Source organism: Lampris incognitus, chromosome 1, assembly GCF_029633865.1.
Source record: "Lampris incognitus isolate fLamInc1 chromosome 1, fLamInc1.hap2, whole genome shotgun sequence".
NCBI classification, from domain to species: domain Eukaryota; kingdom Metazoa; phylum Chordata; class Actinopteri; order Lampriformes; family Lampridae; genus Lampris; species Lampris incognitus.
The window spans coordinates 153,828,247-153,851,887 of record NC_079211.1 but is presented as its reverse complement, the minus strand read 5'-3'; the positions used below and the strand labels follow the sequence as shown (position 1 = coordinate 153,851,887).

Sequence of the window (23,641 nt, the reverse complement as noted above, 5' to 3'; positions counted from 1 at the left end):
GCAACGGATGCCACTTAGGGGAAAAACATGTAGGTTAAGTCTCAGCGCTCTAAAACATGTGCACTGACTAAAACCACGATTGCACATTGATGATAAAGCTGCGTGTGTGCGTGTGTGTTTGGGGGGGGGGGTGGACTAGTAATGCACAGCCTAGCCTTTTGCACACAGTGTTTCTGTAACTAATGTATAACTTACTCCGAGCGCTGCTTTGTCACCTTTTGACCTGCCCACCCGAACCCTTGATATTTTCTAGTAAGCTTACCCGAACCTCCCCGGCAGCATCACTACGGTACAGTATTTTCAATTGAGTCACAAGAATAAACAGTGCCATCTAGTGACCTTATTTGAAATGCAGTGTATTTGTCCCACAAAATTACATTGTATAAGTCACTGTGGGCTGTAAGTCACAGGACCAGCCAGATAAGTAAAAAAACCGACTTATAGTCCAGGAAATGTGGAACATTTAGTCATGTTAATGCAAGCACTAGATGGCGACAGGCATGGGCGCAAGTCCATGAATCCTGGGATGGCATCCAGCGCTTTACCTGTGCCCTAGTCCATAGGGTTAGTGGTTGTGTCAGGAAGGGCATCCGATGTAAAATTTTGCCAAATCAGTATGCGGATTGACAAGACCATACCAAATTGGTGGTGGCCCGCATTAACGACAGCCAGCAGTGGTGCTGTGCCCTCACAGCATCCTGGTGGAACCTGTAAAATCTGCTGTGGCGACCCCTGAAAAACGGGAAAAGCTCAAAGAAGAAGAATGCAGGCACTACACCAGATGCTTTGAAACAAGCCATTGTCTGACAGGATGAGTTTTCCCTCTGGTTTAGTATTTCATTTCTGTTGTGTGGAAGTATGGGCTTTTTTTGGGGGGGGGGGGGGGGTCCTTTTCATCTGATTCTAACCCCAGGTTGGCCAAATCTCAGAATTGGTCACCAACAGTTCCAATGGTGTTGGTAGGGATTAATTTTCCTCCTCAAGGGTGCGCATGCAGGGCAGATGCTTACCAATATTTCAGTTTGAACCCAAGCCCCCCAAGGCAGCCCTTTCTACCAAAAACTCCACCCTACTGCCTCATATGTAGTAGTTCTATGGTTACGAGGGTAACATTGCCATTTTATTAATACGGTTGGTTATGGGGGTACAATTGCAGTTTACTGATAGTTATGCACTATTGTTTGCCTAGGTGTAAGGACCTACGGCTCCTACAGGCTAGACAGGTACCCTTGTTTGTCTAGTGAGTGTGATGACATGTCCTACTGTCAGATGCTGTCAGCCATCTGTATGCTGCATTCAGGGGTTATGCTAAGGTGTGTAGGCTGGGACATAAAGATCCATTTGGATACTATATCTGAGTACAATTGTATAAATGGACAGCTTGACATTTAACATTGGAGTTTGTCACTGTTTTTCTCAATGAGAGCTGTTAGATGATGTCTAATATTTATGGACCCCCTCCCCCCAGTATGTTGGCTACGATATTGCATTTCGTCAGATATGTCTTGGTGTAGGTGAGACAGTGTACTGAACTCTCTTAGCATATCAAACTCATTATCTGGCTTATGTCAGATGAAACAAAGTGGTGAGTGCTTACATTAGGAATAGTGTGTGGTTTGCATAAACAAGCTGGAAGTGCCAGTTCATACAACAAGCATGCTGGTAACTGTTCATACAGCGAGCACGCTGGTAACTCTTCATACAACGAGCACACTGGTAACTGTTCATGCTGGTAACTGTTCATACAACGAGCACGCTGGTAACGGTTCATGCTGGTAACTTCATACAAGAGGCATTCTGGTAACTCTTCATACAGCGAGCACGCTGGTAACTGTTCATACAACGAGCATGCTGGTAACTGTTCATACAACGAGCACGCTGGTAACTGTTCATACAACGAGCATGCTGGTAACTGTTCATACAACGAGCACGCTGGTAACTGTTCATACAACGAGCAAGCTGGTAACTGTTCATACAACGAGCACGCTGGTAACTGTTCATACAACGAGCATGCTGGTAACTGTTCTTGGGTAACTGTTCATGCTGGTAACTATTCATACAACGAGCACGGTGGTAACTGTTCATACAACGAGCATGCTGGTAACTGTTCATACAACGAGCACGCTGGTAACTGTTCATACAACAAGCACGCTGGTAACTGTTCATACAACGAGCATGCTCGTAACTGTTCATGAGTAAGTGTTTATGCTGGTAACTGTTCATACAACGGGCATGCTGGTAACTGTTCATGAGTAAGTGTTTATGCTGGTAACTGTTCATACAACGGCTTCAGCCGTTGTATGAACAGTATGGACTTTGAAAATGATAGTTTTATGGTCAGATACAGGCATATCCACCAAATTGAGACATTCGAGAGAGAAACCAGAGGAGAGTACAAGGACTGAAATGTGGCCTTTGGAGTGTGTGGCCCCTTTAACAGATTGAATGAGGTTAAAAGAATCTACAAGATCCAAAAAATGGGAAGTCAGGGAATGGGAAGGACAGCACACATGAATATTAAAATCGCCAAGAATAAGCACCCTGTCATATTTAGGCATGACAATGGATAGAAGGTCAGAAAACTCAAAGATAAAACTAACTGAATTAGGGGGCCTATAAATTAAGATGCAGAGAAAAGGGGAAGGGACACTAATTAAAAAACATAAAACCTCAAATGAGATAAAATTACCAAAATTAACAGGATGGCACTTAAGACCTAACTTATAAAAAACAGCTAGGTCACCCCCGCTACCAGAGGGCCTGGCAATGTGAAAATATACAAAATCAGGGGGGCTAGCCTCAATCATGGGAACAGTGTCCCCTGGGGACAGCCATGTCTCAGTAATCATAAAAAAGTCTAGATTATTGGAAACAATAACATCATTAATGATAAAGGACTTATTACATTACAGTCATTTAGCCGATGCATTTATCCAAAGCGACTTACAATAACTGCATTTAACGTAGGAAACCAGGAGAACTAAGTCTTCAGAGGTCATAAGTGCATCTAAAACAAGCATATAAGAGTAAAACCAGTGCTAAAGTAAAAGCGCAAGAAAGATTTTTTTTCTTTAATGAGTGAATACAATACGTGCTAAGAACTTCAAGTAACAGGGTAGTAGTTGTTGAAGAGGTGAGTTTTCAACTTGCGGTGAAAGATGGGCAGCGACTCTGCTGTCCTGACATCAGTGGGGAGTTCATTCCACCACTGTGGGGCCAGGACAGAAAAGAGCCGCGACCGGGTCGATCGGCAGCAGGGGCCTCTGAGTGACAGGGCAACCAGGCGTCCCGAGGCAGCAGAGCGAAGTGGTCGGGCGGGGGTGTAGGGCTTAACCATGGCCTGGAGATAGGAAGGAGCTGTTCCTTTCACTGCCCTGTAAGCTAGCACCAGAGTCTTAAAATGGATGTGAGCAGCTACTGGGAGCCAGTGTAGGGACATGAGAAGGGGAGTTGTGTGGTAGAACTTAGGGCGGTTGAACACCCGATGAGCCGCAGCTTTCTGAAGAAGCTCCAGAGGTCTGATGGCTGACGCCAGGGCGCCAGCAAGGAGGAAGTTGCCGTAGTCCAGCCAGGAGATGACTAGAGCCTCGATGAGCACCTGTGCCATCTCGTCAGTGAGGAATGAGCGAATCTTCCTGATGTTATAGAGGAGAAATCTGCAGGAGCGAGCAACCGATGCAACGTTTTCAGCAAACAACAGTTGGTCATCCAGGATCACACCCAGATTCCTTACAGTCCGAGTTGGCGTCACCACGGTGTTGTCAATGGTGATGGCCAGGTCTCGGTGTGGGCAACCTTTCCTCGGGAGGAATATCAGCTCTGTCTTGTCCAGATTGAGCTTCAGGTGGTGTGTCACCATCCACTCCGAGATGTCAGTCAAGCACGCAGCAATGTGTGTCTCTACTTGTGTGTCAGAGGGAGGGAAGGACAAGGTCAGCTGTGTGTCATCGGCATAACAATGGTAAGAGAAGTCATGCGAGAGAATAACAGAACCCAAGGATGTCGTGTACAGGGAGAAAAGGAGAGTACCCAGAACCGAACACTGTGGAACACCTGTAGTCAGTCTGCAAGGCTCTGACACAGATCCCCTCCATGTCACCTGCTAGGAGCAACCCGTCAGGTAGGTTGCAAACATTGAGAGTGCAGAGCCTGTGACACCCAGCCCCTCGAGGGTAGAGAGGACGATCTGGTGGTTCACTGTGTCAAATGCAGCTGACAGGTCCAGGAGTATCAGGACAGAGGAGAGAGAGTTTGCTCTCGCAGAGTGCAACGATTCTGTCACTGCAAGGAGGGCCGTCTCTGTCGAGTGACCCACCCTGAAACCAGACTGGTTGGGGTCCAGGAGGTTTTTCTGGTGGAGGTACAAAGAAAGTTGGTTAAAGACAGCACGTTCGAAAGTTTTGGACAGAAAGGGTAGAAGGGAAACCGGTCTATAGTTTTTGACATCAGAGGGGTTAAGTGATGGTTTCTTGAGAAGTGGGGTGACTCTAGCAGTCTTGAAGGCAGATGGAAAGCATCTTGCCTGAAGGGAGGTGTTGATGAGGTGGGTTAGAAAGGGAGGGAGTTCAAATGCTATAGACTGAAAAAGAGGGGAGGGGACCGGGTCAAGGGAGCATGTGGTGGGACGATTGGATGGGATGAGGTTTAGGACCTCGTCGGGGGAGAGGGGAGCGAGGTGGGATAGGGTGGGATGTGGAGAGGTGAGGGAGGGTGCAGAGGGTGAGATAGTGCAAGCAGCACTAACCGGGTGGTGAGAAAAGGAGGATCTGATGTCATTTACCTTCTTGTCAAAGAAGTTAGCGAAGTCATCAGGGAGAAGGAAGGAAGTACGAGGTGGGGGTTGAAGTGTAGAGAAGGTTTCAAAGAGTTTCTTAGGATTAGAGGCAGAGGATAGGATTTTAGAGCGATAGAAGGCAGCCTTAGCAGCAGAAAGGGAGGAGGAGAAAGTGAAAAGAAGAGACTGGAAGTTGAGAAGGTCCTCTGGGAGTTTGCCTTTTCTCCATTTGCGCTCTGCCACTCTCAGGCTCCGTCTGTCAGTATGTACTGAGTCAGTCAGCCAAGGGGCAGGTGGAGTTGGGCATGCAGGCCTGGAGGTGAGGGGACAGAGATTTTCCAGAGAAGAGGAGAGGGTAGAGAGAAGACGATCAGTAGCAGTGTCAGGGGGTAGGAGAGAGAAAGATTTAGGTGTAGGGAGGATAGAGGTAACGGAGGAAGAAAGATCAGTGGCGGAGAGAGAGCGGAGGTGTCTACGGATGGAAACCATGTGGGTAGGGGAAGGGGCTGGGGGGGTGAAGAGAGGGACAGAGAGTAGGACATGAAATAGTGGTCAGAGAGCTGGAGGGAAGTAACAGAGAGATTGGAAATAGGACAGTGTCTAGTAAAGATAAGGTCCAGCTGGTTGCTGGCCTTGTGGGTAGGAGGAGAGGGTGAGAGGTGAAGGTCAAAGGAGGAGAGGAAAGACAGAAGAGGATCTAGCTTGGCAGTGTGGATGTTGAAGTCACCGAGAAGGATAAGTGCAGAGTCATCAACAGCGAAGTGCGAGACACGTGTGTCAAGCTCCTCCAGAAACTCACCAAGGGGGCCTGGTGGGCGGTACACAACTACGATGGTGAGTTTGACTGGACAAGAGACAGTAACAGCATGAAATTCAAAAGAGGGCGGAGAAAATTGTGGAATGGAAACAAGAGAGTATTTCCATTTCAGGGAGATTAGCAGGCCATTACCACCACCCCGCCTCCCAACTCTGGGAGTGTGAGGAAAAGAGTACACATCAGACAGAGCTGCGGGTGTGGTAGTGTTATCCAGCATGATCCAGGTCTCAGTTGGAGCAAGAAAGTTGAGGGAGAGCAAGGATGCGTAGCCTGAGATAAACTCAGCTTTCAGCACCACAGACTGGCAATTCCAGAGCCCTCCCGTCACCACTTGCTCAACGTGAATGTAGAGAGTGGGATAGATGAGATTGGTAGGGTCACAGCCCCTCGGAGTGACCCAACGTCAATGCCGGCCCCAGGAAGAGGAAAGGACAGGAATGCGAAGGAAACACATAGTCTATACTAGGTACACAAAATACAGATGACTGACCGGATCAAAAAAGAGCAGTCCTTGCTTGACGAAGTCTTTGCTCGAAAAAGTTGGCTTGCCTTTTTTCACTCTAGCCTTCGTTCAACCTAGACCTGTTTGCCCTCGGCTTTTTTGCCCAACGCTTCCAAGTAGCAGCAGTGATTTAAAGAACACTAATTGCTAATTGTCTGCCATGAGTGCAGGCCACACCCTGGCCACTTAACACCCAATTGGTCCAAGAGGTACACTGAAAATAGATCTATTGCCCAGAAACTGGTCACTTATGTAAAACTCTATCAAACCTCGCACAATACTATTAAAACTGCAAACTGCAAGTTACCAAGGAGTATATTTATAAGCTAAAAGGATAACTAAGGTAAAACAGCTAGGCAACAAGAAATACTTAAGGACACACTAGGTGAAAAACAGCTACAGCTAGAATAAGTAAATAAGACAAGTAAGTAGATAGAATAAGACAGCTACAGCTAGAATAAGATCCCACTAGGAACCAGCAGCAGGTGTATAGAGAAAATGACTAATACTCAAGCAGCTGGAATAAGACTAATAGCAACTTGTTATGCAAGAAAGATGATACTTACTCTATTCTAGATGAACCAGCAATTCAGAATCACTCCAGAGGTTAAAATTCACACTGGATTGAAACTGAAACAGGCCAGACTTATAAATCCCTGTGATGTTCTGGCCACACCCTGGCCACTTAACACCCAACTGGCCAAAGAAGACACTGAAAATAGGCCTATTGCCCAGAGATATAAAAATAGGCTTATTACCCAGAGAACTCACATTCAGGAGGCCAAAATTATTTGGTGTCACAGCAGAATTAACACCAACAGGAGTACAACAAATAGGATGCAAATTGCACATATTTGACCCAGATGTTCGGTTGTTGTTGTTTCTGCTATTAGATACAACGTGCTATTAGATACAACCGAACCTCTGTTCAGACATTAGTGGAGCTGTGCTTGTTGTGTCTGACTCCTCTTTTACCCTGGATGTCCGTCTAGAGCTCAGAGTTTGACACTGCGGGGGTAGAACAGGTCTTAGGTCTTGCTCCCCGGTTTAGCCAGTAGCACATATCCAGATCCGATGCGGTGTCGGTCTCAAGTGGGTTCTGGCCGCACCAGGGAATCGTGTCTGCATAGTCTTCGGTGTGGGGCTCATTATCTCTGAAAGCCGCTTCGCAGCGCGTTTCATGTCCCTGGTCCTGATCGTCCGGAACATCAGCTTGGGAAGCAGCAATCAAAGTGTTCATAAGTTTTTCATCCTGTTGCCTTTGGTAAAGCAAAGAGATTCTTTTCTCAAAGAAAAGTGCTGCCTGTTTGGGCGTAGGCCTAGCCGCATGACTTCATCACCTGTTGAATCCACGGCAGTGCTGAAATTAGTCGATCAACAGAAAATTAATCGATTATGATTTTGGTAGTTAAGTCATAATTTGAGTCATTCAAGTAAAAATACCAAACATTTGTAGGTTGCCGTTTCATACCGTTTCATTCAGATTTGCTTGCCTCCTTTTGGTTTATATCATTATGAATTTAATACTTGAAGGGTTTTCCGGCTGTTGGTCAGACTAAGTTGACAGTTTTAAGAGTTCACTTTGGCCTCTGGAAAATTCAGATGGGCATTCATCAGTATTTTTGACTTTTAACAGATTAAACTAGGACTGCACTCAGTAGAGTGCAGATCCTCCCCAGGCGGGGTGTGTGTCTGTCCATGGCTAACCTTGCAAACTACTGACCCTTTTAGTTACACAGCACAGTTATGACTGTATGATGACGACACTCTCGTGCTTGCGGTGATTCAAAACCTTTGCAGAACGTTTGTTTTCGCTATCACCACTCCCTCTCCATTCACTGTCTAGCTCACTCGACCAACACTGCTTTCTGTCGCTACCCGCTCCGAGTCAGCCATGCGCATGCACGACTCGCCGCGACAGTGATCGGGCAGCGGCAGTGTCAAAACACGTATTTGGGTATAAGCCTTGAAAGTAAATGAGAAGTTGATCGTATTTCACAAGTCAGTAAATCATTCACTGCTGATCTCAGCACAGCACAACTGGAGGAACACTAGAGGGACCAAAGCTAATATCCTATCTGTACAAAAACACATATCCAAACTGCAAGAACACAATATAACCAAACTACAAAAAAAAAAAAAAACTACAAAACACTGTGATGGCCTGGCGCGGCCTGTCCAAGTCTCCCCGCCTGCTGTCCAATGACTGCTGGGATAGGCTCCAGCGTCCCTGCCACCCTGAGAGCAGGATAAGCGGTTTGGATAATGGATGGATTTTCTCAGGGTTAGACCAAAACGGTCGCATTTCTTTTTCAAAAGATCAAGTTCATATTAGACTTGGTCGTATTTGTGTGAGGGTCCACTGAGGAGGCTGCGCAGCCACAGACTGACAGGCAAAATGTTTTATTAGGTATCCCAGTTGAATCAGTTTATCTGGACACGTTTATCAGCAGAAACATTTCATCATCATCTTAGTGACTGTTAGTCTCAACTGACTGCAGGTGTCCCCACCCTTACATACAGCAGCTGCATAACGACCGAAACCAACAATCGGTTTCATATACAAATTTCTGTGACCATTACCTAGTGTTACAATGGTTATGTGTACCATTCACAGAGAGTTGGGGAATAGTTGCAATCACAGAAATGAAATATGGCAACAGATGTGCTCTTCCGTTGCCTACCAATGCGGGGGATCAGCAGTTCGAATCCCCATGTTGACTCCAGTTTGGTCAGCGGTACCCACAGACACAATTGGCCGTGTCTTCGGGCGGGAGGCCGGATGTGATTATGTGTCCTGGTCACTGCACTAGCACCTTCTCTGGTCAGTCGGGGCGCCTGTTTGGGGGGGGGGGGTGTAGCATGGTCCTCCCACGCGCTACGTCCCCCTGGCGAAACTCCTCACTGTCGGCTGAAAAGAAGCGGCTGTCTTCTTTTCACCTTTTCAATCCACATGGATCAGAGATCAGAGGGGGCATGTGGTAGTCTGCAGCCCTCCCCAGCTCGGCAGAGGGGGTGGAGCAGTGACCGGGACAGCTCGTAAGAGTGGAGTAATTGGCCAAGTACAATCGGGGAGGAAAAGGAGAAAAGGGGGGGGAATCCAAAAAAAAAAGATTAATATCTGCGATTAAACCAAAAGACACGTGTTGCACCGCTATGCCGTCCATCTCTGCCAACAACAGAGGAATGTCTGCTGACTCCTTCCTGAATCATGCCCCCTGCAGAAGCTCTGAGTATTTGCTGTTGATTACCACCGAAGCTTTGGAGCCCAAAAAATGGTATTTGGGACGGCCCTAGTAACAAGACGCTCCCCCTTGAAAGGCATTCAGTGTCTGTCGGTTGCAGATAGTTGCTGGTGCAACACACACAGCATGTGTAGGAGAGTCCTTGTCCCCCTGGGATGGGGTTGAGTTTAAGGAAGAGCTTTGATTCCATGGTTGCTACTGGTAAACTATATTTTGTCTGCCACTCTTGCCCATTGGTAAATTTTCATTTCTCCTATTGGAATTACTTATGAAAAGCTACCAAAATAATCCAAATGCAGTAGAGCAGCTGTGTTTCTGAGGTCTTCCCCTGACTCCTCTCTTCTATGTCCTCTCTCTGTCCCCAGTGTAGTCCTGCCCTTGAATGCTGCAGGCCCTGTCTTGGCTCACTGTCCAGTTACTCTGCTTGACACTACATCTCTACTTAAGTAGTGTGTCTTTTGTTACCGCAGTCTCTATAGCTGTTGCCAAGGTTGCTTCGCAACCTATTTCATCACAGTCCAGCATTGGGTTTACTCTCGTAGTCATGTCTATCTGTCTCTCCACAGCAGGTCTTACAGACAGAGTTGTCGACGTACTGAGCAGGTTTTCGTTGATCACAAATGTAGAAGGTTGTCAGCATATATCAACATGAAGACACCAATAACTCATTCATGACAGTTTGACTATTGATGTACTTCCTGTTCTCTTGGTCCTCAGGCTAGACAATCTAAATAGTGTGTGTCACTGTTTTCTCTGGTTGTGAATAAAGACCTATCTCCTCAGTGATCTGTGCTTTCCCGATCTGTCCCTCCTTCTGGCAGCCGTAGTCACCTGCTTACCACCAACCAGCTCAGCAGTAAACAGTTTCTGCCCTTGTAAAAATGGCATCCTTGAGCTAAAGCTAACACAGGCGATCCCAGAGTTTCTGCCAGGAAGCTATGATGCCAGCCGACGTGTCCGGCAAGATTCCACAATGTCAGACAAATGGGAAAAATTCTGATCATATCATCTCTGCCTTGCTTGCACTGTACAAGAGCAAAGTATCATTGCAAATAGATTTTACATAACATCCATTTTAATAAAAAAAATCTTCACCATTTAAACAGATATTCAAAATAAAGACACGGCTTGTGAAAGGTCACCTCATTCTAAAACTACCAGCATGAAAGAACTGCAGAGTAATGGAAAACTGCTTACAGCTTGCTGCTGCTCCATGAAAGAAATATTGAAAATGAGAAAAAATCGATTAAAAGTGGGCTGTTTTGCCATTTTCCCCCACAGCCATCTCTCCTTGTATGGCACTTAGTCTGCACAAGCTGGCATAGGCCAATCCAGGCGCACTCGAGGCCAAAACTGGATAAAATGAAAAGGAAATCTTTGACTGCCTCCCTTTTTCTGAAGATCTTTATTTTCAATGGAGGGGTCTATTTTTTTATTTGTTTCTTTATTTTTTACATCATAGAAATTTCTGTTCTTTGGGTGGAATTATTGTTAGATGCTAGGGGGATTGTTATTTGTAGGATTTTAAATGTTTTTACTAGTAAATAAAACGAATTATGGTTAATGGAAACTGGGCAATCCATTGTATTACAAACTACATTAAACTGTAATTATGGGAGCAGGGCGCCCCGGTCCTTACTGTCCTTACTGCAGCGGCCTGAGTTTGAATTCGGCCTGGGCCCTTTGCTGCATGTCATCCCCTCTCTCTCCCCTGCCTTTCCTGTCTCTGTCTACTGTTACTATCAAATAAAGGTGGAAAATGCAAAAAAAAATCTTAAAAACAAAACTAAGTTCCCTGTTATTTTCTGCAGTAAGATGATGAGATCCTAATCAAAATTAGTTCTTCAACTCCAGCTACTCCTGCAGATCCTGTCTTACCAAATTCATATCTATACAAGGAGTCACTGATAGGGCGGCATCGTGGCACAGTGGGAAGCACAGTCGCCTCACAGCAAGAAGGTCCTGGGTTTGAGCCCTGGGGTAGTCCAACCTTGGGGGTCGTCCTCTGTATGGAGTTTGCATGTTCTCCCTGTGTCTGCGTGGGTTTGCTCTGGCTGCTCCGGTTTCCTCCCACAGTCCAAAGACATGTAGGTCAGGTGAATCAAACACATGTAGGTCAGGTGAATCAAAGACATGTATGTCAGGTGACTCAAAGACACGTAGGTCAGGTGACTCAAAGACATGTAGGTCAGGTGACTCAAAGACATGTAGGTCAGGTGACTCAAAAGACATGCAGGTCAGGTGAATCAAAGACATGTATGTCAGGTGACTCAAGGACACGGTCAGCTGAATCAAAGACGTGGGTCAGGTGAATCAAAGACGTGGGTCAGGTGAATCAAAGACACGTAGGTCAGGTGAATCAAAGACACGCAGGTCAGGTGAATCAAAGACACGTATGTCAGGTGACTCAAAGACACGTATGTCAGGTGACTCAAAGACACGTAGGTCAGGTGAATCAAAGACACGTAGGTCAGGTGAATCAAAGACACGTAGGTCAGGTGAATCAAAGACACGCAGGTCAGGTGAATCAAAGACACGCAGGTCAGGTGACTCAAAGACACGTATGTCAGGTGACTCAAAGACACGTATGTCAGGTGACTCAAAGACACGTATGTCAGGTGACTCAAAGACACGTAGGTCAGGTGAATCAAAGACGTGGGTCAGGTGAATCAAAGACACGTAGGTCAGGTGAATCAAAGACACGCAGGTCAGGTGAATCAAAGACACGCAGGTCAGGTGACTCAAAGACACGTAGGTCAGGTGAATCAAAGACACGTAGGTCAGGTGAATCAAAGACACGTAGGTGAGGTGAATCAAAGACACGTAGGTCAGGTGACTCAAAGACACGTAGGTCAGGTGACTCAAAGACACGTAGGTCAGGTGAATCAAAGACACGTAGGTCAGGTGAATCAAAGACACGTATGTCAGGTGACTCAAAGACACGCAGGTCAGGTGAATCAAAGACACGTATGTCAGGTGACTCAAAGACACGTAGGTCAGGTGAATCAAAGACACGTAGGTCAGGTGAATCAAAGACACGTAGGTCAGGTGAATCAAAGACACGTAGGTCAGGTGAATCAAAGACACGTATGTCAGGTGACTCAAAGACACGCAGGTCAGGTGAATCAAAGACACATAGGTCAGGTGACTCAAAGACATGTAGGTCAGGTGACTCAAAGACATGTAGGTCAGGTGAAAAAAAAGACACGTCGGTCAGGTGAATCAAAGACATGTAGGTCAGCTGACTCAAAGACATGCAGGTCAGGTGAATCAGAGACATGTATGTCAGGTGACTCAAAGACACGTAGGTCAGGTGAATCAAAGACATACATGTCAGGTGACTCAAGGACACGGTCAGCTGAATCAAAGACACGTAGGTCAGCTGAATCAAAGACACGTAGGTCAGGTTAATCAAAGACATGTATGTCAGGTGAATCAAAGACACGTAGGTCAGGTTAATCAAAGACATGTATGTCAGGTGAATCAAAGACGTGGGTCAGGTGAATCAAAGACATGTAGGTCAGGTGAATCAAAGACACGTAGGTCAGGTGAATCAAAGACACGCATGTCAGGTGACTCAAAGACACGTAGGTCAGGTGAATCAAAGACACGTAGGTCAGGTGAATCAAAGACACGTAGGTCAGGTGAATCAAAGACACGTATGTCAGGTGACTCAAAGACACGTAGGTGAGGTGAATCAAAGACACGTAGGTCAGGTGACTCAAAGACACGTATGTCAGGTGACTCAAAGACACGTAGGTCAGGTGAATCAAAGACACGTAGGTCAGGTGAATCAAAGACACGTAGGTGAGGTGAATCAAAGACACGTAGGTCAGGTGACTCAAAGACACGTATGTCAGGTGACTCAAAGACATGCAGGTCAGGTGAATAAAAGACATGTAGGTCAGGTGAATCAAAGACATGTAGGTCAGGTGAATCAAAGACATGTAGGTCAGGTGACTCAAAGACACGTAGGTCAGGTGAATCAAAGACACGTTGGTCAGGTGAATCAAAGACACGTAGGTCAGGTGAATCAAAGACACGTAGGTCAGGTGAATCGGCCGTACTAAATTGTCCCTAGGTGTGTGTGTGTGGGTGGGTGGGTGGGGCCTGTGATGGCCTGGCGGCCTGTCCAGGGTGTCTCCCCGCTTGCCGCCCAGTGACTGCTGGGATAGGCTCCAGCATCCCTGCGACCCTGGTTGGCATAAGCGGCTTTGATGATGGATGGGGGGGGGGGGGACTATATGGGAACACTGTTGTACTGTAATAGTGATTGTAGAATTGTAGATTCCCTCTCCAGCAGACGCATCGCTACATCGCCATCTCATTTCAATCCTTTTTGCTGCTTGAGTAGGAACTTTGTATTTCCTTACTATTATGTTATCCATTCCATTATCCGAACCGCTGATTCCTCTCTCAGGGGCGCGGGGATGCTGGAGCCTATCGTTGCAGTCATTGGGCGGCAGGCGAGGAGACACCCTGGCCAGGCCGTCAGAGGGTGTCCACACACACACACACACACACACACACACACACACACACACATTCATAGCTAGAGGCAATTTAGTACAGTCGATTCACCTGACCTACATGTCTTTGGACTTTGGGAGGTAACCGGAGCACCCAGAGGAAACCCACGCAGACACAGGGAGAACATGCAAACTCCACATAGAGGATGACCTGGGACGACCCCCAAGGTTGGACTACCGCACGGCTCAAACCCGGAACCTTTTTGATGTGTGGCGACCGCGCTAACCACTGCGCCACCGTGCTGCCTATATTATATGATATATGATATGATATGATATTAGGCCCTGTGTGATGGCCTGGCGGCCTGTGACTGCTGGGATAGGCTCCAGCATCCCCGCGACCCTGAGAGCAGGATAAGCGGTTTGGATAATGGATGGAGTAGGAACTTGTTTACCGCTGCATGTGTTCTTGCTTCTCGGTAAGAAATGGAGAGCGTCTCCACACATGGTAAAGACACCAGTTAGCTTTTATAACCTGACACATAATTCAAATGCATGAAATAACTATCTATTAATGGAGAAAAGGCCCAGATTTCAGCTTCTACGTCTTCAGAAATCTCCTTTACATGTGATGTCCATTCTTTAACGCTGTTGCACTGTACATTAGGACTCATAAATACCTTACCCTTCAGCTGAACTTGTCTTGTTTAGTTGAGCTGCCTTCATGCCGTGTCTTTGGTTCCATGAGGAATCTAGCTTGGGTACACTTTGTGAGGATTTGATGTACAGCTGTTTCCAGGGGTCCCCCCAACTCATGGTGCAGTGCTGTTTCTAATATCATCATCATCAACCTTTATTTTGATAGGCAAGTTAATTAAGAGCAAACTCTTATTTACAATAACGGCCTATGTTGGGGGTAAGTGCCCCCTAGGGGAAGGGGATGGGGAGTAAAATAAAAAAGAGGTAAAAACAAGGAACAGCAGTGACATGACAGGCCAAGTACACAGATATAGACATCACAATCAGTACAACAAACATTCATGGTCGTCATACTTAACGTGTGCAGAGGGACAAGGCTGACATATAGCAACAGGTAAGACATAGCACACACGTTCATGCACAGTAGAGCAGTAGCAGAAAATATGGAATAACCCAGGAGTAGGTTAATACACGTAAGCAGTGGTGGCAACATACGACACATCCAATGGCAACATACAACACACACATCAAGCATCAATGGTATTGGCAGCATATAGTATCAGCAGGGTTAGACAGTGGACAGTTAATTACAGCAGACACCACAATAATGGGACAGTATAGCAGGCAGTTAGGAGGCAAGCAGACATACAACTCAGGCGGTTAGGATATACAGTACATTTAGCAGCGATAAAGCAGACAGCAGGGGTGTAGCAACAGGTTATGACATACCGCACGTTTAGCAGGGTTTAAAAACAGACGGGGGGGCAGCAGGTTAGGCTATGACATACATGCAGAGTATAAAACAATCATGGGAGCAAGAGGACAGACAAACGGTAATGGTGGCAAGGAGTTGGCTCAGGTAAAACAGCTGCAAGAGTGCACTAGTGTATTTGTTATGGTTTCCCTAAAGGAACGGACGGAGATGAATTTTTCCATATTCAGGGTTTTTTGTAGCCTGTTCCAGCTATCGGCTGCTGCATACTGAAACGAGGAGCGGCCTTGCGAGAATTTGATACTGGGAATGCTAACCAGGATGTGTGTAGCTGAACGGGTGGAGTACTTCGGGGGTGGGCGTAGGTGGAGGAGGTGTGTGAAGTATGAGGGAGTGTGGCCTAGAAGTGTTTTGTAGATAAACGTCAGCCAGTGGATGGTGCGTCTGGTTTCAAGGGAGGGCTAGTTTATGAGGGAGTACAGCTCGCAGTGATGGGTCCTATAGGGAGCATTGGTGGCAAAATGTATGGCGGAGTGATCTAAAACATCTAAACGCTCGAGAGATCCCTTGCAGGCTGAACGGTAGATTACATCGCCAAAGTCGAGTAGCGGCAGGACAGTCATCTGGACCAGGGTGCGTTTCGCCGAGGTAGTGAAAGAGGAGCGGTTTCTGTAGAGAGAGCCAAGCCTTACTTTGACCTTGGCCTGCAGTTTGGACAGATGTTCCGAGAATGACAGGGTGCTGTCAATCAACACTCCTAGATATTTGTAGGAGGTGACCACTTCCAGCTTTTTGCCATCTGCGTCTACGATGGTGTCAGATTGGGAGGCACCTTTGCGGCCGAACCACATCATTTTGGTCTTGCTAGTGTTTAAGACCAGGCTGAGGGCAGAGAAGCCAGCTTGGATTTTTAGAAACTCTCCTGGAGAGTTTTCAGGACAACATCAGGAGAGGGACCAGAGGTGTACAGGACTGTATCATCGGCGTAGAGGTGTATCATGGAGTTTCCGGCGAACTGACCTATATTGTTGATATAGACTGAAAAGAGGACTGGTGCTAGAATGGAACCTTGGGGCACCCCCTTCGCGCTGGATAGGGGCTGGGACAGCAGATTGTTGGATTTTACTGACTGTGCGACTGGAAAGGTAGTTATCGAACCAAGCTACTGTTTGATTTGTGACACCTATGCATTTCAGACGTTCCAGGAGCAATTTATGATCTACGGTGTCGAAGGCTTTCGCCAGATCAATAAAGGTGGGAGCACAGCAGTGCTTGGCGTGGAGGGCGTTGAGGACATCGTTGAGTACTTTAGTAGTAGTGGTCTCACAACTGTACCCTGAGCGGAAACCTGACTCATTGACTGATATTATGTTATTGGTGTCTAAAAAGCGTGTGAGTTGTTTGCAGACTAGCCTTTCTAGTACTTTCGCAATACATTGTAGTATTGCTAATACTAATAGAAATGGTTGACAAGGTGTTCATTAATCTGATAATGATAGAGCATTTATTCCCCACTTCCTAAGAGGCAAGTAATGACTGCCTGTCTAAGGCTGGTCTAAGGTTGGCCCTGAATATTCGGATATTCGTTGTGCAGGTTGGTATTCGTACATCATTTCAGTATTCAGATGTTGTTTTTTCTGCACAGCCCGATTTTGTTTTTTTACATTATCTTGACTAACTATCCTGGAGGACAGCCTTGGATGACATCCAAATGAAAACCCTGTGAAAACAGTTTTTATTTCAATGACAAAAGAGCACAGCATAGTACTGAAACGAAGAAAATGACACTTGCAGTCGATGCAGCGGCGGAGATTTTCAGGGATCCTGTAATCCTGGCTAGGCTACCCACCAACATTACTGATATTGATTAACTTGGCATTATTATTGAAAAATGTGAAATACACATATGTCAGAATCGATTGTGCCTCACTGCAAAGTGTGCTTGTTTTCATTTGTGATCACCCAGAAACAACAATGATCCTGTGTAATTCTTCATGTCAACAGATCCGTGGCATTATGTAAATGGGAGTGTGAAGGGAACATGTGGCCACTGGCTGTGTTGCTTATCCATCACCAGTCTTAAGCCTTGAGTTTGTATTGTCTAATTCATATGAAATGAACATCTGGATATTCATTTGGAAAATGTGCCAAATGTCTGAACCTTGGAAAAAAGGTATTGGAGACAGTCCTATATTGGTCCCATCCACATGCATGTGGTGTACACAAGGTTGTCTTTCATGCACTCACCTTGCTTGGCATGCTTGTTCAGCTGCTTGCTGATGTAGAAACCTGTGATCTAAGAGGGTGAAGTGTTCAGCTGCAGAGAACCATCCTTGCTTTTTTCCTCCATCTCTAAATAATGGATGCAGGAACATGGCATTTCCCCGGACTGTGTTAGCAATTTCCACTGTGCTGTTTGGCTCAGATGGACGAGGATCAGAGGCTGGGTAGGTAGGTTGGCAACTGGTATGATTACAGCGCAGACAGGGGGGCAGGCAGAAACACTACGAACTAGCCGCAGCAGCCTTTATTGTTAAGGATTTTCTGTAGTGGGTATTCAGCAAGCCTTGTGGCCGCAGTTTGCTCGGCTTTAAGGCTAGACTGGCGGCAGGACTCAGCCCCATCTGAAACTTCAAACGTCCGTTTCCAATATATCAACAGTGACGATTGATAGCCTTGTGTTTTTACAAGTGTCGGATGTCAAAATTAATGATACGTTGGTTGTAGTTCCGCTTCCGGTGTTGGAAGATGGCGGCGCGGATTCATGTTTGCAGTGGCCTCAGCCAGTACCGTCCATGCAGTGTCTGTGTCCACGTCTGCGGTTTGATGGCTGGGAGAGCTTGGTCTGCCGCGTCCTGTGGGCCCAGGGACCAGGGCCCTGCCTGGAGCTGTGCCCAAAGAGGAAACACCGAGGGCGGTCTGATAGGATGCGGGGCAGGCTAAGCTAGCTGCTAGCCCATGCAGACCGGCACTTCCGACAGTCATCCTGGCTGGCGTTCGTTCTCGTGGACAGTGATTTTTTTGTTTTGTTTTTTGTTTTGTTTTTTTGTTCAGATATGTGTGTTAGTTTGGATATGTGTGAAGACGGCGGCCCCACCCGTGCCGACCATGCAGTGTCTTTGTCGGCGTCTGCGTCTAAGTTTGTGTCTTCGTGTGACGTTCCCCCCCCCCCCCCTTGTCGGCTCGGCTGAGAGCTTACGGCCCTTTCCGGAGCTGTACGGCCGTGCCGAGAGAAAACACCGAGGAGGAGGTCTGGCGGCGGCCTCGCCAAGCGTTGACTGTGCAGTATTTTTGTCTGCCTCTGCGTCGTCGTGTGGAATGCGGGGGACGTGTGTCGAGGGTGTCTGGCAGGGAGAGCTTGGTCTGCTTCATCCGATGGGCCCAGGAACCACGGCCCCTGCCTGGAGCCGTGCCCGGGAGGAAACGCCGAGGGCGGTCTGGCAGGGCGCGGAGGCGGGGCGGGCTAAGCTAGCTGCTAGCCCATGCAGACCGGCACTTCCGGCAGTCATCCTGGCTGGAGTTCGTTCTCGGGACAGAGTGTTTTGGACTACATTGCAGGGTGGACTGTGTTAACTTCTTTTTTATATATATATATTTTTTGCTTCTCTCTTTTTTATGTTTTTGGTTGTGTCGCTTTTGGGAAATTTTGGATATGTGTTTTTTGTGTTACACTGCTGTCTGTGGGCTGGGGGAAACGAAATTTCGTTTCTTTGTGTATGCAAGTACATCTAAGAAATGACAAATTGTTCCTGATTCTTGTCGTTTTGGGGCGTGTTCTTGTCTTTGTGTTGCACTGCTTTGGGCTGGGGGAAACCATGTTTCATTTCATTTCAGGTGCTCAAGTGCATGAAATGAAATGACAGTGTTCTGATTCTGATTACTGTTTAAAGAACTGTTTAGTCAAGAGTCAACACCGTCGTAGATATTCTCATAATAACATGGTTTCACCTTCCACGTGAAGTGCCCGTGTTCATGTTTCTTGTTTTCTTTCCCACTGCTCAGTCATAAAAATATGTGTCATGCAGACTAATCTTGTAACCGAATTGGTAGTGAGGGGTTACACTGCCCACCGTTCTACCTTTACGCCGTTAGTCCAGTGCCATGTGCCACAAGAGAGCGATGTGTATGCAGTTTTTTTTTCTGCAAACCAGCACTACACCAGCTGATACAAGCCGATTAGGTCCTCCTCCGTCTGTCTAGTTGGAGGTGTGCTAATTGGTAAATCAGCTAGTGTAGCATTGCTTTGGAAGGAAAGCCTGCATACACATGACCCTGTGTGGCACATGGTTGAATGTCCCCGCTTTAGCAGATAGAATAAGGTACAGATGGAGTCGATGCTGCCTAGACCTTCAGCACCAGTCAGCCTAATCGAATATTTGTGTTCTGTGACACCTCCACAGGACGAATACACCAGGCCATGGTGACCTCACTGAATGAGGACAACGAGAGCGTCACAGTGGAATGGATAGAAAATGGAGACACAAAAGGGAAAGAGGTAAATTGCCAGTCATTATCAGTCCAAGCACCAGTGGCAGCATCCGCTTGATTCTTCCAGAATGGATAATGCACCTAAAGATATTCAAGAGCTGTGGAGATCGCACAACCCGCAGGCATGTTTTACAGTCGTGACAGACATCACCCTCTTTAGTCTTATGTGCTCAAGTGCACAGAGCCCATACTGTAGTAATGCCCCCTCTGGCACATTATTTCTATGCCAGTACTTAGTACCTGTGCTGTATCACTGGAATACTTCCTGCTCTTTGTTTTTACTGTCATAAGAAGATGTTGGCCATGCAGGGCTCTAGAGTTCAGCTGTATGATTGCATTTTGAAACATTATTTTTTCCAATGCCTTTGGTTTCTCTGATAGAAGAGCAAACAAAAAAACCAAACAAGTCATTGGAGTTGTGACGCATTGTATACCAAAGTAAAAGAAAACACAAAAGTTTTTTTTAAACATCCATTATAAAACTCTTTCTGAATTCGGTTAGTCTACCAGCCAACTCTGTTGATCGTGTGCTTTGTTCCTGAACAGATTGATTTGGAGAGCATATTTGCACTAAACCCAGATGTGGCCCCAGATGAGGAGATTGCCCCCAGCCCAGAGACCCCACCCCCGCCCACACCTACATCTGTGAAAGTCAACAGAATTGCAAAGGTGAGCTCTGCTGCCCTGATTTAACTAATGAAGCTAATAAACCGCTGTGTTGTCCTGCTACAGCCCTTTTCTTTTCCAAATCTGTTACTTCCTATGTAGAACTTACTTTGCCTGGAGCCCACAAAATCTTACAAATCTGACATGTAGACATGTAGTAAACATTTGACTACATACAGCATGATCGTACGTACTCTGGTACTGGTGTGGGTCCACTAGAAACTTCATATGGGCATTGGATCTTCTTAGCTAACTAGATAATGGGCCTTACTAAGCCCACTATTTATGTGTAGTTCACAGTAATAATGATAATGATTTTATTGGGTGTCCGGGTAGCATAGCGGTCTATTCTGTTGCCTACCAACATGGAGATCGCTGGTTCTAATCCCCGTGTTACCTCCAACTTGGTCGGGCATCCCTGCAGACACTATTGGATGTGTCTGCGGGTGGGAACCTGGATGTGGGTATGTGTCCTGGTCGCTGTACTAGCACCTCCTCTTGTTGGTGGGGGCGCCTGTTCGGGGGGGAGGGGGAACTGGGGGGAATAGCGTGATCCTTCCATGCGCTACATCTCCCTGGTGAAACTCCTCTGTCAGGTGAAAAGAAGCGGCTGGTGACTCCATATGTGTCGGAGGAGACATGTGGTAGTCTTCAGCCCTCCCCGGATCAGCAGAGGGGGTTGAGCAGTGACCGGGACGACTTGGGAGAGGGGGGTAATTGGCAGGATACAATTGGGGAGGAAAAGGGAAGAAAAATCCCCCCCCCCCTCAAAAAAAAGATTTTATTTATATAGCCCTTTTCTAAAACAATGTTACCAAGTGCTTTACAAAGAAATAAAACCAGACAAGGCAAAAACCAGAACAAGACCAAATAAGTAAGAGTAAAGATAAGAACTTTATGAATAAATAAAAACACATAAGTAAATGTATAGATAAGAACTGTATGTTGTGATATTGGGCTATACAAATAAAATTGATTTGATTTTTTTGATTTGATTTAAGAGTAAAGATAAGAACTATGAATAAATAAAAACAAAAAAGTAAGAATAAACATAAGAACTATATGAATAAATAAAAACAAATAAGAGTAAACATAAGAACTGTGAATAAATAAATGAATAAGTAAGAGTAAACATAAGAACTATGAATAAATAAACAAATAAGTAAGAGTAAACATAAGAACTATGAATAAATAAACAAATAAGTAAGAGTAAACATAAGAACTATATGAATAAAAAACAAATAAGAGTAAACATAAGAACTATATGAATAAATAAAAACAAGAGTAAATATAAGAACTATATGAATAAATAAAAACAAGTAAGAGTAAACATAAGAACTATGAATAAATAAACAAAAAAGAGTAAATATAAGAACTATATGAATAAATAAAAACAAGTAAGAGTAAACATAAGAACTATATGAATAAATAAAAACAAATAAGAGTAAACATAAGAACTATATGAATAAATAAAAACAAGTAAGAGTAAACATAAGAACTATGAATAAATAAGTAAGAGTAAACATAAGAACTATGAATAAATAAGAGTAAAGATAAGAACTGTATGAATAAATAAATAAGTAAGAGTAAACATAAGAACTATGAATAAATAAACAAATAAGTAAGAGTAAACATAAGAACTATATGAATAAATAAAAACAAATAAGAGTAAACATAACTGTATGAATAAATAAAAACAAGTAAGAGTAAACATAAGAACTATGAATAAATAAATAAGAGTAAAGATAAGAACTGTATGAATAAATAAAAACATAAGAGTAAATATAAGAACTATATGAATAAATAAGTAAGAGCAAATATAAGAACTGTATAAATAAATAAAAACAAATAAGTAAGAGTAAAGATAAGAACTATGTGAATATATAATTTGCAAAAGCTTTCCTAAAAAGAAGAGTTTTAAGACGCGATGTAAAAGAAGCCAGAGACCTGGTGTGTCTTAGCTCAACAGGAAGTCGGTCCATAGTGTGGGGCAGTGTTGTAGTCGAGTCACTAAACCCCGAGTCCGAGTCAAGTCTCGAGTCCCCAGTGTTCGAGTCCGAGTCCGAGTCACCAAAGAAAAGTCGAGTCCGAGTCGAGTCACTATTACCCTAGTCCGAGTCCAAGTCATCAAGGTTGAGTCTGAGTCGAGTTCCAAGATGGCTCCAGTGATCCCCTCGGGCACAGTCAAAGATCTGACATACAAATAAAAAAGGTCTACATTAAACAAAAATGACACAGCTGTCACCATTTCAAAGGGAGTTTATTTACTTTGTGACACGATAGCCAAACAAATGCACACCCACACACTCGCACACATGCACGCGCAAGCATGCGCGCACACACACATTTTTAGAACAGTCTGAATTTCTTTGACATTCTGAACATTGGATGTGCTTCAAAACACATTGATAGCTGTGAATAGCATGATATTAGCAAATGGTGGAAACAGTATACAGAAGTAAGTTCCACAGCATACAATACATTCATAAAAACTAGTCAAAAGACATTGTCTCTCAGGAATAGTTAGGAACAAAAGGCTAGTGGCACTAGTTTTAAGCATACACGTTGCATTTCAAAAACATAAGATCTGACAGCATGGAACTACTCAACCTTGCATGGTGAGGCCTCATCAAAATGCCTCCATGACTAAATACCCTTTCAATGGGCGCACTGGAGGCAGGGATAGAGAATACCTGTGTGGCAATCTGATAGAGGGTAGGGAATTTGGATTTGTTTTGCTGCCAAAATCTGAGGCACGGGACTGAGTCAGAGTCCTGCTCAGCGATCAAGTCGAGGTATGCAGTCAACTGAGCCTGGCCAGACGGCTTCTTCTCGGTGGAGGAGGGAGTCCTCCTATAGTGGGAGAACATTCTCAACTGCTTCTCAGGAGGAGACTCTGAAAGTTCACCTTCCCCTGGTCCTGTTGCTTCCGCTGCATCTGCTGTTGATACCGCTTGCTTGTCACCCTCTGCCTTTATATACTCTGAAATGAGAGGGGGCATGGGGGACTCATTACAAATATGTATGGCATGGAGTCCTGGACTCGAGTACTACAACACTGGTGTGGGGCTCTAACAGCAAGAGCCCCAACACCTTTTGTGACAAACCCAGAGCTGGAACAACCAGCAGGGCTCCACCTGCAGGTCTTGATGTTTGAGAAGGTGTATACCAGGTCTGTAACTCACACGTGTGTGTCAGAGCAAGACCTTTAAGGCCTCAGTAGAAGTTACACAGTGAGCACCCTCACAAAAAGTGTGTAGGATATACGG

General features: G+C 45.5%; 1 protein-coding gene across 2 annotated transcripts in view; it reads left to right on the top strand.

The window, feature by feature from the left end:
• Nucleotides 1-23,641, top strand: part of kif2a (kinesin family member 2a) — a 54,781-nt gene that overhangs the window by 5,557 nt on the left and 25,583 nt on the right. For both annotated transcript variants that reach the window (XM_056287152.1, XM_056287143.1), the window contains exons 2-3: nt 19,619-19,713; nt 20,253-20,375. In XM_056287152.1, coding sequence (XP_056143127.1) covers nt 19,619-19,713; nt 20,253-20,375 — 218 coding nt within the window. The remainder of the gene's footprint in view (nt 1-19,618; nt 19,714-20,252; nt 20,376-23,641) is intronic.